The sequence below is a fragment of the Esox lucius genome, chromosome 25, assembly GCF_011004845.1.
Source record: "Esox lucius isolate fEsoLuc1 chromosome 25, fEsoLuc1.pri, whole genome shotgun sequence".
Taxonomy (NCBI): domain Eukaryota; kingdom Metazoa; phylum Chordata; class Actinopteri; order Esociformes; family Esocidae; genus Esox; species Esox lucius.
In genome coordinates, this window is record NC_047593.1 from 22,518,113 (window position 1) to 22,531,140 (window position 13,028).

The following is a 13,028-nucleotide window of genomic DNA, read 5'->3' on the forward strand; positions in this document are numbered from 1 at the left end:
TATAAAAGCCTGGTAAATCAATTCTTTTGGGCTGTCGAGGATAGAGCAGGCTGCTTTTTTATTATTCACAACAACATTATACTTAATCAGTTTTAACACAGAACCACCTCTGCTCTGTCTTTTTAATATGAACATAGTACACACTGTCTCCCTCTCTCCCCCGACTCCTCTCTTCCGCCTCCCCCCATCTCTCTCCCCCCACTCCTCTCTTCCTCCTTCCGCCTCCCCCCATCTCTCTCCCCCCACTCCTCTCTACCTCCTTCCACCTCCCCCCATCTCTCTCCCTCCATCTCAGATGCAGTGAAATGCAGATTAAACCACAGCTCCAGTGTTAGACAGGCTAATATAAATATATTGCACAGTCTGAACACCGGAACCTTGTGAGCCCCTGTTTAATCCGGTACCCAACACACATATGCATTATACATATATACATATATATATATATATGTGTGTGTGTGTGTGTAAAATGCACATGTAATATTTAATCTGTATGCATGTAGCCTGATGTACATACCAATCTGAACACTGGGCGAACCGCAGAGCGCCTCGCGCCTCAAGCAAACGACGGTTAAAAGAATCACGCGCAGCAGATTCCTCATCGTCTTCAGTTCAGGCATTTCATACCGAGAGGCGTCTACATACATCCACTGAATACCGCAAACCAACCAGTTCCACCACACCGACAGACTGAAAGCTTCTCACACAGTTGGCATGGCGACCTGGACGTATTACTGGACAGCAGAGGGAATCCACGGGAAGGGTTGTGTGCCTGACTGACTGTTCTCTGGCTCATGTACCCCCTCGTTTGTGGGAGTGTGGCTGGAGCTCTGCGGATCTCTCTCTCTCTCTCACACACACTCCTTTGCTTTCTCTCTCTATCTCTCGCGCTCCTGCGCGCGGACACTGCTGGAGCTGTTTTAGGACCAACGGCGCGCGAACAATTTAGGAATACCAATGAGAGCGGAAAAACCCGAGAGCAGCCGAGGCAGGTTGTTGGGGAAACAGTTCGTGTTATAATATAACAGAATATGAATATGTAGCGATGAGTCAGCTGTGAATGTGTGGAGGAGTGTTCAGTTATGCAATACGCAAACAGAATGCCCGATAAGAACCACAATATTATTATAAGGTGTAGGCTAATATGAATAATGAAAAAAGTGTTTTTCCTAATCTCTTGTACTTTCCCCATTCTAGACTATGTTTAAATTTTCCCTCTATTCGTGATGCAGTAGTTGTATAGGCAGAATTTAAGATACCTACATACCACTCCATATGTACCAATAACACTACATACCACACTAGTACATACCGCTCCATAATTTCCAATGATGCTACATACCACTCCACATTTACCGATGTCACTACATACCGCTCCATATTTTTCAATGTCACTACATACCACTCCATAGTTGCCAATGTCAATTGATGAATAATTGGTGCAGCAAGTTATAAAGTCTATATGCAACTTATGTTACATAATGTTTACTGATAATTATGTTAATTGGATAAATATATCACCTAATGTTAATTGGATAATTATCACTGTAAAAACAACTATTTTTATAAACAAAGAGCTAGACAATGGTAGGCACTTACATTGTGAAAGCTTTATAGTTGTCTTATAGACCTCAACTGTTCGTTTCTTTAGAAAACAATAAAAAAAATATAAAGGTCATGTAATACAATTATTCTTTTAAATATATGAGATTCATAGTATTACCGAGGTCATACACTAATCAGCCTTGCAAAATTCTTTATCCATAAATGTAGATTTCTTGAAACAACATGCTTGCTGATGATTTTTAAGAAAGAACTTGATATCTTTAAGCAATCCTTAAAGTTTATATTAAACAAAGGAGGTCATCGCCTTGCCCCTGAAAACATGTAGTAGTCCAGTTCCCGTTTGTTTATATTTGTGTACATATGTGTGTACATATAAGTAAGATTCCTTTTGTGTGAGTTTATTATACACTATAAATATCTATTTATTATTATTTTTTTATTAATATTTTTTATATCTACTGATGTTGTGCTGATGCTATATACAGTATGTCTGATGTAGTGCTGTTTATGTTAGTACATTGCAAAAAATAAAAAATACATTAAGAAAATACATGAAATGGAAAAAAAACACAAAAATAAAAAGACTACACATGCATCACTATAAATTAACACTAGGGGGGGGGGAGTCCACATCATATATTAGTACAGATTAGTAAAGATTGTTACAATTTTAATAGCATTTTGTTTAAATGAATTTTTGAACTCTGACCTCTTCATTAAAAGCCATATAGCATGGTTTCTTTCCCATGAACTTGCATTTTTGAATATTATATTAATATTCATAATAAATAATTACATTAATCATATATACACAAATGTTTTTCTTTGTACTATCTGTTAGCCCAAACAATACATGTTTCAAAACAAACAAAAATCTACCTCAATAGATTTTGCCAGAATTTCTTAACAATTGGACAATGCCAGAATAAATGCACAACAGATTCTTCACATTCATTACAAAAACTACAAAAAACATCAATGTCAATAATATAGCTCTTGGCTGGATAGCATTTCCTTCACTTTATTTTGTTAACTAAATATAAATTAGGTAAAAGCCAGACTATCTCCCAAACTATATCACCCACAAATTGATTCCAGTAGGGAATAACATAAGGTACCATAGAAATATCTCTCTGAAACAATGCTTTAAAAGAACTATTGTGATTTCTGAAAATATTGGAGAAGCAAATTTTGTGTTTGGGAGAGTCTGTTACAAGATTAAGTACAAAGGGTAATTGTTGAAGTGTAACCCTAGGTTGAGATTTAAAAAGCATACAAACACCAGAGGGTATCGCACCAAAGACATCTGCATAATCCCCAGGTGTTACAGCTATCCCATATTCAGAGAGAAACTCTTCATAGGTTAGACCATTCTTATTAAATGACTGATCTACAAGCAAAATATTATTACAGAACCAATTTTCCATAATGAGAGATTTATGTTCATATAAAATATCCCTGTCATTCCAGATAAAATAGTTATGAGGCGAAACATTATGTTTGTATATGAGAGACATGCCAAAAAAGCCTGTCAATGATACGCAGGAATTTTGTCAATACCATAGTTACAAGACAGAAGATAGTTTAAGCCACCCAGTTTAGAACACACATGGAGTGGTATAATAATCCAAACTGTTTTTCTCATATAATTTGTCTTGTTTTTCCAAATAAAATTGAGCATTATTTTGTTAATCTCCTTTAGTAGCTTATTATCAAGAAGCAACGCCAAATACACAACTTCATATTTAATAGGAATATTATAGATAAAAGAGGAAGAGCTCTCCTTAACAGACTCAAGTTCACAGTGATTAATGTTCAAGTGCAGACGAGATGCCTCGGAGAATTCCTTAATTGCTTTTTTAGCAACAGGAATTTGATTCTCATTCTTCAGGAATAGTGTGGTGTCATCTGCCAGCAGCATTATTACTAGTTCTTTGCCAAGTAGAGATATAAAGTATCTCACAGTAGTGAGTACATCCATCACATTTTTGTTAATATTTGTTTATATCTTTTCATGTGACAACACTGAAGAGATGAAACTTTGCTACAATGTGAAGTAGTGAGTGTACAGCTTGTATAACAGTGTAAATTTGCTGTCCCCTCAAAATAACTCAACACACAGCCATGAATGTCTAAACCGCTGGCAAAAAAAGTGAGTACACCCCTTAGTGAAAATGTCCAAATTGGGCCCAAAGTGTCAATATTTTGTGTGGCCACCATTATTTTCCAGCACTGCCTTAACCCTCTTGGGCATGGAGTTCACCAGAGCTTCACAGGTTGCCACTGAAGTCCTCTTCCACTCCTCCATGACAACATCACAGAGCTGGTGGATATTAGAGACCTTGTGTTCCTCCACCTTCTGTTTGAGGATGCTCCACAGATACTCAGTAGGGTTTAGGTCTGGAGACATGCTTGGCCAGTCCATCACCTTTACCCTCAGCTTCTTTAGCAAAGCAGTGGTCGTCTTGGAGGTGTGTTTGGGGTCACTATCATGTTGGAATACTGCCCTGCGGCCCAGTCTCAGAAGGGAGGGGATCATGGTCTGCTTCAGTATGCCACAGTACATGTTGGCATTCATGGTTCCCTCAATGAACTGTAGCTCCCCAGTGCCGGCAGCACTCATGCAGCCCCAGACCATGACAATCCTACCAACATCCTTGACTGTAGGCAAGACACAATTTGTACTCCTCACCTGGTTGCCACCACACACGCTTGACACAATCTGAACCAAATAAGTTTATCTTGGTCTCATCAGACCACAGGACATGGTTCCAGTAATCTATGTCCTTAGTCTGCTTGTCTTCAGCAAAATGTTTGCAGGCTTTCTTGTGCATCATCTTTAGAAGAGGCTTCCTTCTGGGACGACAGTCATGCAGACCAATTTGATGCAGTGTGCGGCATATGGTCTGAGCACTGACAGGCTGACCCCCCACCCCTTCAACCTCTGCATCAATGTTGGCAGCACTCATACGTTTATTTCCCAAAGACAACCTCTGGATATGACGCTGAGCACATGCACTCAACATCTTTGGTCGACCATGGTGAGGCCTGTTCTGAGTGGAACCTGTCCTGTTAAACCGCTGTATGGTCTCGGCCACCGTGCTGCAGCTCAGTTTCAGGGTCTTGGCAATCTTCTTATAGCCTAGGCCATCTTTATGTAGAGCAACAATTATTTTTTTCAGATCCTCAATGTGTTCTTTGCCATGAGGTGCCATGTTGAACTTCCAGTGACCAGTATGAGGGAGTGTGAGAACGATAACATCAAATTTAACACACCTGCTCCCCATTCACACCTGAGACCTTGTAACACTAACGAGTCACATGACACCGTGGAGGGAAAATGGCTGATTGGCCCCAGTTTGGACATTTTCACTTAAGGGTGTACTCAGTTTGTTGACTGTGTGTTGAATTATTTTGAGGGGATAGTAAATGTACACTGTTATACATGCTGTACACTCACTACTTTACCTTGTAGCTTAGTGTCATTTCTTATAATCAAATATTTACAGAAATGTGAGGGGTGTACTCACTTCTCTGAGATACTGTACCTTTCACAGTACTAGATTTAATATGGTCTGCCAACAACTGAGCCACTAATAGGAAAGGATAAGGGGGAGGTGGGGCATCTCGTCCTAATACCTCTAGACAACTTGAATCTAGGGAAGTGCCACCCAATAATTTAATCTAACTATTACTATTCATATAAAGAGTTTTATTAGCCATATAAAAGTATTTACCAAATCCAAATTTCCTCAAAGATTGCAACACAAACTGAAACTCCACAGTATTAAAGGCCTAATAGAAATCCAAAAACAGAATAAAGCCATTATCATCAACCAATAACCCAAAATGTCCAAGACCCCCCTAATATTATTTGTAATACGTATTTTTTCAATAATTGAATTCAACAACGTCTTTTAGCCAATAGTAAAGCTAGTATTTTATAATCATTATTAAGCAAGCAAATCAGACACCAATTGTCTATAAATAGTTAGTCTTTGTTGGGCTTGGGTATTAAAATAGTCACCCCTTGAGTCATAGTAGTTCTGAGGTTTTAAGCATTCTAGAGAATGAAAGAAGCCAGTTCATCTGTGAAGGATTTGTAAAATTCTGAAGTTATTCCAAAAGTGCCAGGTGATTTGTTGTTTTTTAGCAGATTCAATCCATTCTTAATCTCCTGTAAAGAGATCTCCATTTGGCTCTAATCAATAGTTTTCACATTCAGAGAGTTTAAGAAGGAATCATCTGTTATATAGCAAAACTTAGAACTATACACATTTTTGTAAAAATGACTACAATAATTGGATATTACTCTGTAATAACCCCATCAATATTTAATTTATTTGATACTCTTGCTATTGGAATGAGAAAGAAATAAAAAAAAAAAGAATGAATTTTGTTCCCCTTATTGCATCCACTTAGCTCTAGACCTAATAAAAGCACCTTTTGCATTTTGAGTATATAATTAATCTAGTTTACTTTGTAGATTAACTAACTCTAATTTCTGACAAAAATGTGATCCTTGTGATTACCTTTGTCTATTCCGCTCGTTTAAATTTGGAATTCATAGAGCCATACTTTCTTAAAAATGTAACCTCAAATTTAAAAAGCTCCTAATTAATACCAAATTATTTTTCTACCTTAGCTTTTCTCCAAATATAAGAAATCAGATCTGAAACCAATTTTTTTACTTCATCATCTAGTAAAAATGAGCAATTGAGTTTCCAGTACATTGATTGAGCCGTAAAGTGGAGAACTTTATTTTTATGTATATTGCCTTATGATCTGTAAGAGGTGTAGGCCATATATCCATCTCTATAGCATCTTTTAAGAGCTCATTTTTCGGCCTACATTATAACCCTTTGATGGTCTTCCTTTGTAGTGACACTCGGGGTCTTTGGGGTCTTTTGGACCCCAGACAATAACATTGAATTTTGTAACAGAACAATATATACACTCACCTAAAGGATTATTAGGAACATCTGTTCAATTTCTCATTAATGCAATTATCTAATCAACCAATCACATGGCAGTTGCTTCAATGCATTTAGGGGTGTGGTCCTGGTCAAGACAATCTCCTGAACTCCAAACTGAATGTCAGAATGGGAAAGAAAGGTGATTTAAGCTATTTTGAGTGTGGCATGGTTTTTGGTGCCAGACGGGCCGGTCTGAGTATTTCACAATCTGCTCAGTTACTGGGATTTTCACGCACAACCATTTCTAGGGTTTACAAAGAATGGTGTGAAAAGGGAAAAACTTCCAGTATGCGGTAGTCCTGTGGGCGAAAATGCCTTGTTGATGCTAGAGGTCAGAGGAGAATGGGCCGACTGATTCAAGCTGATAGATGAGCAACTTTGACTGAAATAACCACTCGTTACAACCGAGGTATGCAGCAAAGCATTTGTGAAGCCACAACATGCACAACCTTGAGGCGGATGGGCTACAACAGCAGAAGACCCCACTGGGTACCACTCATCTCCACTACAATTCAGATGGTAGAGTCAGAATTTGGCGTAAACAGAATGAGAACATGGATCCATCATGCCTTGGATTAGGCCCCTTAGTGCCAATTGGGCATCGTTTAAATGTAAAATGTATGATGCAAATGGGCAGGACATAATCGCAGCATTTATCCAATCACTGTCTACTTTCGGAGCACTGCAGAAAAACTGTTCTAAGCAGCCCAATTGAAGTCAATGGACGCTCTGCTTCAACAGGGAAATGCACTGTGACACTGCGGGATTGTATGAGAAGAAAATCGAGTCAGCTGACCTGTAGCTGATTCTGAACTAACTAGTTTAGAGATGAACGTGTTTTAACGCATTTTTAGTCAATAAAATGTTTACACAATAGTACATATTTGACCATATTTTCTTTTTACATTATAGGGGAAGCCGAGCTTCCCTTGCAGTCTTAAAGAAATCCCCACTGCTGTTGTTATTCCCTACAGTTCAGTAGGTAAACTACTAGGCATGCAAGGTACAATATTGAAAGGACTTTCAGGTCCATAATTTCTTTCTAAAGTTTTCTCCCATAAGTTGAGAAAATGTCTGTCAGCATAATAGTCATGGATGTAAATTAATTATTGTGAATTTAGTATTTGAAGAGACTTGAACACAAGGATAATTCTATTATAGGAGTTTTAGGAGAACCAAGTGTAAAAGTTATGAAACAGTTAGTCAGTGGACACTGGTAGCATTTGACTCGGTAACGTTACTCAGTTGTTTCTCTTCTCCGCAAAGGCTGCAGCTTTTGTCAGATGATATTCAGTGATCAGTGCGTTCAATGGTTTGTGGGGGACACTGGTCAATTCGTTCAATTGTTTGTGGGTGACACAGGTCAGTGAATTCAATGGTTTGTGAGGGACAGTGGTCAATTCGTTCAATGGTTTGTGGGGGAAAGTGGTCAATGCGTTCAATGGATTTGTTGGGGAAAGTGGTCAATTCGTTCAATGGTTTGTGGGGGACAGTGGTCAATGCGTTCAATGGTTTGTGGGGGAAAGTGGTCAATTCGTTCAATGGTTTGTGGGGGACAGTGGTCAATTCGTTCAATGGTTTGTGGGGGAAAGTGGTCAATTCGTTCAATGGTTTGTGGGGGACAATGGTCAATGCGTTCAGAGGATTGTTGTTTGGAGCGTCTCATGGAGTGGCTGAAACAGAGATATTATATGAGCAAAACTGTAACTGTTCATGGTCACTTTATAACTGTTAGAGGTAATTATCTGTTGTTCCTGGTATTCACCACTAGAGGTCAAACAGACACACAGACAACATTGTCATCAGGGTTTTTATTGGTTGTTTAGATGCAGGCAGTATATTTTGTCATACATTAACACCCTATAGCATAATTTAGATACACATGTCGTTCCATAGAATAACCCTAACCTATAATTTACACAAACAGTTAGGTTTGGAAATATTTGGACACTGACACAATTTTCATACATTTTCTCTGTACGCCACCACAATGCATTTGAAATTAAACAACAGAGATTCAATTGAAGTGCAGACTTTCAGCTTTAATTCAAGGGTTGGGAGAAAAATATCATATGAAACGTTTAGGAATTGCAACCATTTTCATACACATTTGAAATATTTACAGCACTCAGTAGTTGTTTCCGTTCTCCGCAAAGGCCACAGCTTTTGTGAGACGATAGTAACTTTGGTTTGTGGGTGACAGTGGTCAATGCGTTCATTGGTTTGTGGCGGACTGTGGTCAATGTGTTCAATAATTTGTTGGTGACAGTGGTCAATGCGTTCATTAGTTTGTGGGTGACAGTGGTCAATGCGTTCATTGGTTTGTGGGGGACAGTGGTCAATGCGTTTATTGGTTTGTGGGGGACAGTGGTCAGTCCATTCAATTGTTTGTGGGGGACAGTGGTCAATGCGTTCATGGGTTTGTGGGTGACACAGGTCAGTGAATTCAATGGTTTGTGGGGGACAGTGGTCAATTTGTTCAATGGTTTGTGGGGGACAGTGGTCAATGCGTTCAGAGGATTGTTGTTGGCAGCCTCTCATGGAGTGGCTGAAACAAAGATATTATATGAGCCAAATTGTAACTGTTTATGGTCACTTTATAACTGTTAGAGGTAATTATCTGTTGTTCCTGGTATTCACCACTAGAGGCCAAACAGACACACAGACAACATTGTCATCAGGGTTTTTATTGGTTGTTTAGATGCAGGCAGTATATTTTGTCATAAATTTACACCCTATAGCATAATTTACATACACTTATGTCGTACCATAGAATAACCCTAACCCATAATTTACAGATACAGTTAGGTTTGGAAATATTTGGACACCGACACAATTTTCAGAATTTTCTCTGCACGCCCCAACATTTGATTTGAAATATAAAAAACTAAGATGCAATTTAAGTGCAGACTTTCTGCTTTAATTGCATAGAAAAACTCCAACGTTGCTTTTGCAGTATGTTTTGGGTCATTGTCCACCTGTAAAGTGAAGCGCTGTCCAATCAACTTCGCCGAATTTGTCTGAATCTGAGCAGACAATATATCCCTATACACTTCAGATTTCATCCGGCTGCTTCTGTCTTCTGTCACATTAATAAACACTAGTGGCCCAGTGCCATTGGATTCCATTCATGGCCATGCCATCACAATGCCTCCACCGTGTTTTACACGTTTTACAGGTGGTATGCTTTGGATCATGAGCCGTTCCAAGCCTTCTCCATACTTTTTTCTTCCAGTCATTTGGGTACAGGTTGATCTTAGTTTCATCTGTCCCAAAGAATGCTGTTCCAGAACTGGGCTGGTTTTATTAGATATTTAATCTGGCCTTTCTATTCTTGAGTCTTATGAATGTTTTGCACCTTGTGGTGAACCCTCTGTATATGCTCTTGTGAAGTATTTTCTTTACATTTGGATAATGATATGCCTGCCACCTGGAGAGTGTTTTTCACTTGCCTGGATGTTGTAAAGGGGTTTTTCTTTACCATGGAAAGGATCCTACAACCATCCACCACTGTTGTCTTCCGTGGACGTACAGGCCTTTTTGTGTTGCAGAGCTCACCATTGTGTTCTTTTATTCTCAAAATGTACCAATCTGTTGATTTGGCCACTCCTAATGTTCCTGCTATCTCTCTGAAGGATATTTTTTTTGCAGCCTAAGGTTGGCCTGTTTTACTTGCATTGAGAGCTCCTTTGACCGCATGTTGTGGGTTTACAACAACAGCTTCCAAATGCAAATGCCACACCTGGAATCAACTCCAGACCTTTTACCTGCTTAATTTATGAAGAAATAACAAATGAATAGCCCACACCTGTCTATGAAACAGTTTTTGAGACATTTGTCCAATTACATTTGGTCCCTTGAAAAAGATGGGGCTACATATTAAAGAGCTGTAATTCCTAAATTCCTCCACCCTCAAAATAAAGCTGAGAGACTTTAAGCCCATGTTCATTATTTAACTGTAACTTGAATATATTCTGGTAAACAGCCAAAATAACAAAACTTGTGTCGGTGTCCAATTATTCCGGACCTAACTGTACATCCTATCGTGGAATAGCATCTTAAAAATAGACACCATCTAAAATTCCAGATTTCAGTTCACATAATACAGATTTTTTAGATAGAGTCCAGTTCAATTAATATAAACTAGTTTTACTAGCTGTAATAGAGCTTTATGAGACTCGATGCCAACAATGTCCCCTAAAGCCCTAGAATAATGTTCACTTCATATTGAATATTACATTATCACAGCATATAGATATATGACTATTTCTAAATTCATATTATACTGTAGCATTATAGGGAAGACTGTATGTTGCTATAGAAACATGCGGTTAGTGCATAGAGAAAGCCAAGCTATAGAATTTATTATATTTCTAACATGAGTAGTACATGAGTAAACACAGTGGTTCCCTAACACTTCCATCATCGGGCAACACAACATTTCAACACACTTTCATCCTTTTTGAACACTCCAAACCTCTGGCAATTCAACAATTTAATTTCAGTGTCTTAAAGGTAGTCAGGTAAAATCTTAATGACTCAAAAATGAGAATTTACAATGGGCTGTCTGGGTAGGAAGTTGTAAAAGCTCTCTATGGTCTGCAGTAATTGAATAGACTCAAGGGACACTGCTGAAGGAATACCAAACTTAGAACAGTATGTCAAGAGAACGTTGAAATGCCAGCGGTCAAGAGAATGTTGAAAGGTCAACTGTCAAGAACATTTTCAAATGCAAATGGTCAAGAGGACGATGAACGGTCAACTGTAAAGAGGACGTTGAAATGCCAGCGGTCAAGGGGACGTTGAAAGGTCAACTGTCAAAGGGACATTGAAAAAAAAAAAATAATTTTTTTTACAGTTAACCTTTCAACATCTTCTTGACCGCTGGCATTTCAACATCCCCTTGACAAAGGGACGTTGAAAGGTCAACTGTCAAGGGGACGTTGAAAGGTCAACTGTCAAGAGGACGTTGAAAGGTCAACTGTCAAGAGGACGTTGAAAGGTCAACTGTCAAGAGGACGTTGAAAGGTCAACTGTCAAGAGGACGTTGAAAGGTCAACTGTCAAGAGGACGTTGAAATGCCAGCGGTCAAGAGGACGTTGAAAGGTCAACTGTCAAGAGGATGTTGAAATGCCAGCAGTCAAGGGGACTTTGAAAGGTCAACGGTGTTCTTGATTAACTGGTTTGGGAACCACTGGATTATTGGTCAGGTGTTAGAGCTCAGGGGTTAGAATTCAGGGGCTAAAGGTCAGGAGTTAAATGTCTGCATAACGTAGTAAATTGTTTTATAAAAGCTGGTAATACCTACTCACATTCTTATATATTAGCTCACATGCTTGCAAACATACAGACACAAACATACACAGGAACACACACAGACACACAAACACACACAAACACACACCAGCACATGCACACACACACACACACACACACACACAATCCCTTCTCCTCTCTCGGTCTTCATTGTGCCCTCTCTCCCCCTCCCTTCCTGCCTATAAGTACACAGACCAGTATATAACATTGAAGAAGAGGAAGCTGAAAGGGAAGAGGGCGCGTGCGTAGAGATCGATGCGTTTGGCTGCTGCGGGGATGACCGGTTTAGGGGGTGAAGCCTTCTTGTTATTTTTGGCTTGTGATTTGCCTGTAGAGCCGATGACCTCAATGGGCTTTCCGTAGCAGTCAAAGTTAGAGAGTTCAAAGTCTCTTGGCAAAGAACCCACTATGCTGAAGTCATTGGAGCGAAGGTCCGACTTAGATGTGCATACTTTTTTACAGCGGGTCTCTACAACCTACACACATACAGATTCACACACACACACACATACAGATTCACACACACACACACACACACAGCCACACAGAGAAGAGAGACAGATATTGGTAAGATAATTACTGATCATGTCCTCAACTGTCAATCATCACACATGCCCTGGCACACCCATGCACTGACCCACACACACACATCCCCTCATTTCACTACTAGGTCAGTGCTCTCGCACTTATTAGAAGTAATGTTAAGAAGCCAAGGCTCTGAGCCACCTAACAGAACCCATGTCATCACTGCTAATCACACACACACACACACAATAACACACAAAACACACACTGGTTTTACTATAGTCATAAAAACTTTTGGGATTAAAACTGACTTCGATAAAAAAAAGAAAAAACGGAACCCATAACCTCAAAGATTTTTATCATTTGTTGGTTTTCAGGTTCTGTCATTTCTACTAGACAGGATAGGAACCTGTGTTTGCTAAGAAGAGGTGGAGCAATTTAAGAACTCTGAAAACATTTGGTTTTACCTCAGGATAGAGGGCATAAGATACGTCCAGACATTTGGTTTTACCTCAGGATAGAGGGCATAAGATACGTCCAGACATTTGGTTTTACCTCAGGATAGAGGGTAGGGTTAGGATTAACCCTAACCCTTTGATGAGGGAGTTTGTTGTTTATGTTTTTTCATTTTGATAAAGGGGTTTG

General features: G+C 39.2%; 2 protein-coding genes across 6 annotated transcripts in view; both read right to left on the reverse strand.

Annotated features, from left to right (window-relative positions):
* LOC105007598 (glutamate receptor 2) overlaps positions 1-830 on the reverse strand; it is a 46,152-nt gene extending 45,322 nt beyond the window's left edge. For all 5 annotated transcript variants that reach the window (XM_013131778.4, XM_013131777.4, XM_013131780.3 and 2 more), the window contains exon 1: positions 518-830. In XM_013131778.4, the coding sequence (XP_012987232.2) occupies positions 518-647 (130 nt within the window). In that variant the 5' untranslated portion in view covers positions 648-830. The remainder of the gene's footprint in view (positions 1-517) is intronic.
* A 9,656-nt stretch (positions 831-10,486) lies between these two features.
* Positions 10,487-13,028, reverse strand: part of LOC105009536 (glycine receptor subunit beta) — a 49,291-nt gene continuing 46,749 nt past the window's right edge. The window contains exon 11 of the mRNA XM_013131774.4: positions 10,487-12,334. Within this exon, the coding sequence (XP_012987228.1) occupies positions 12,038-12,334 (297 nt within the window). The 3' untranslated portion in view covers positions 10,487-12,037. The remainder of the gene's footprint in view (positions 12,335-13,028) is intronic.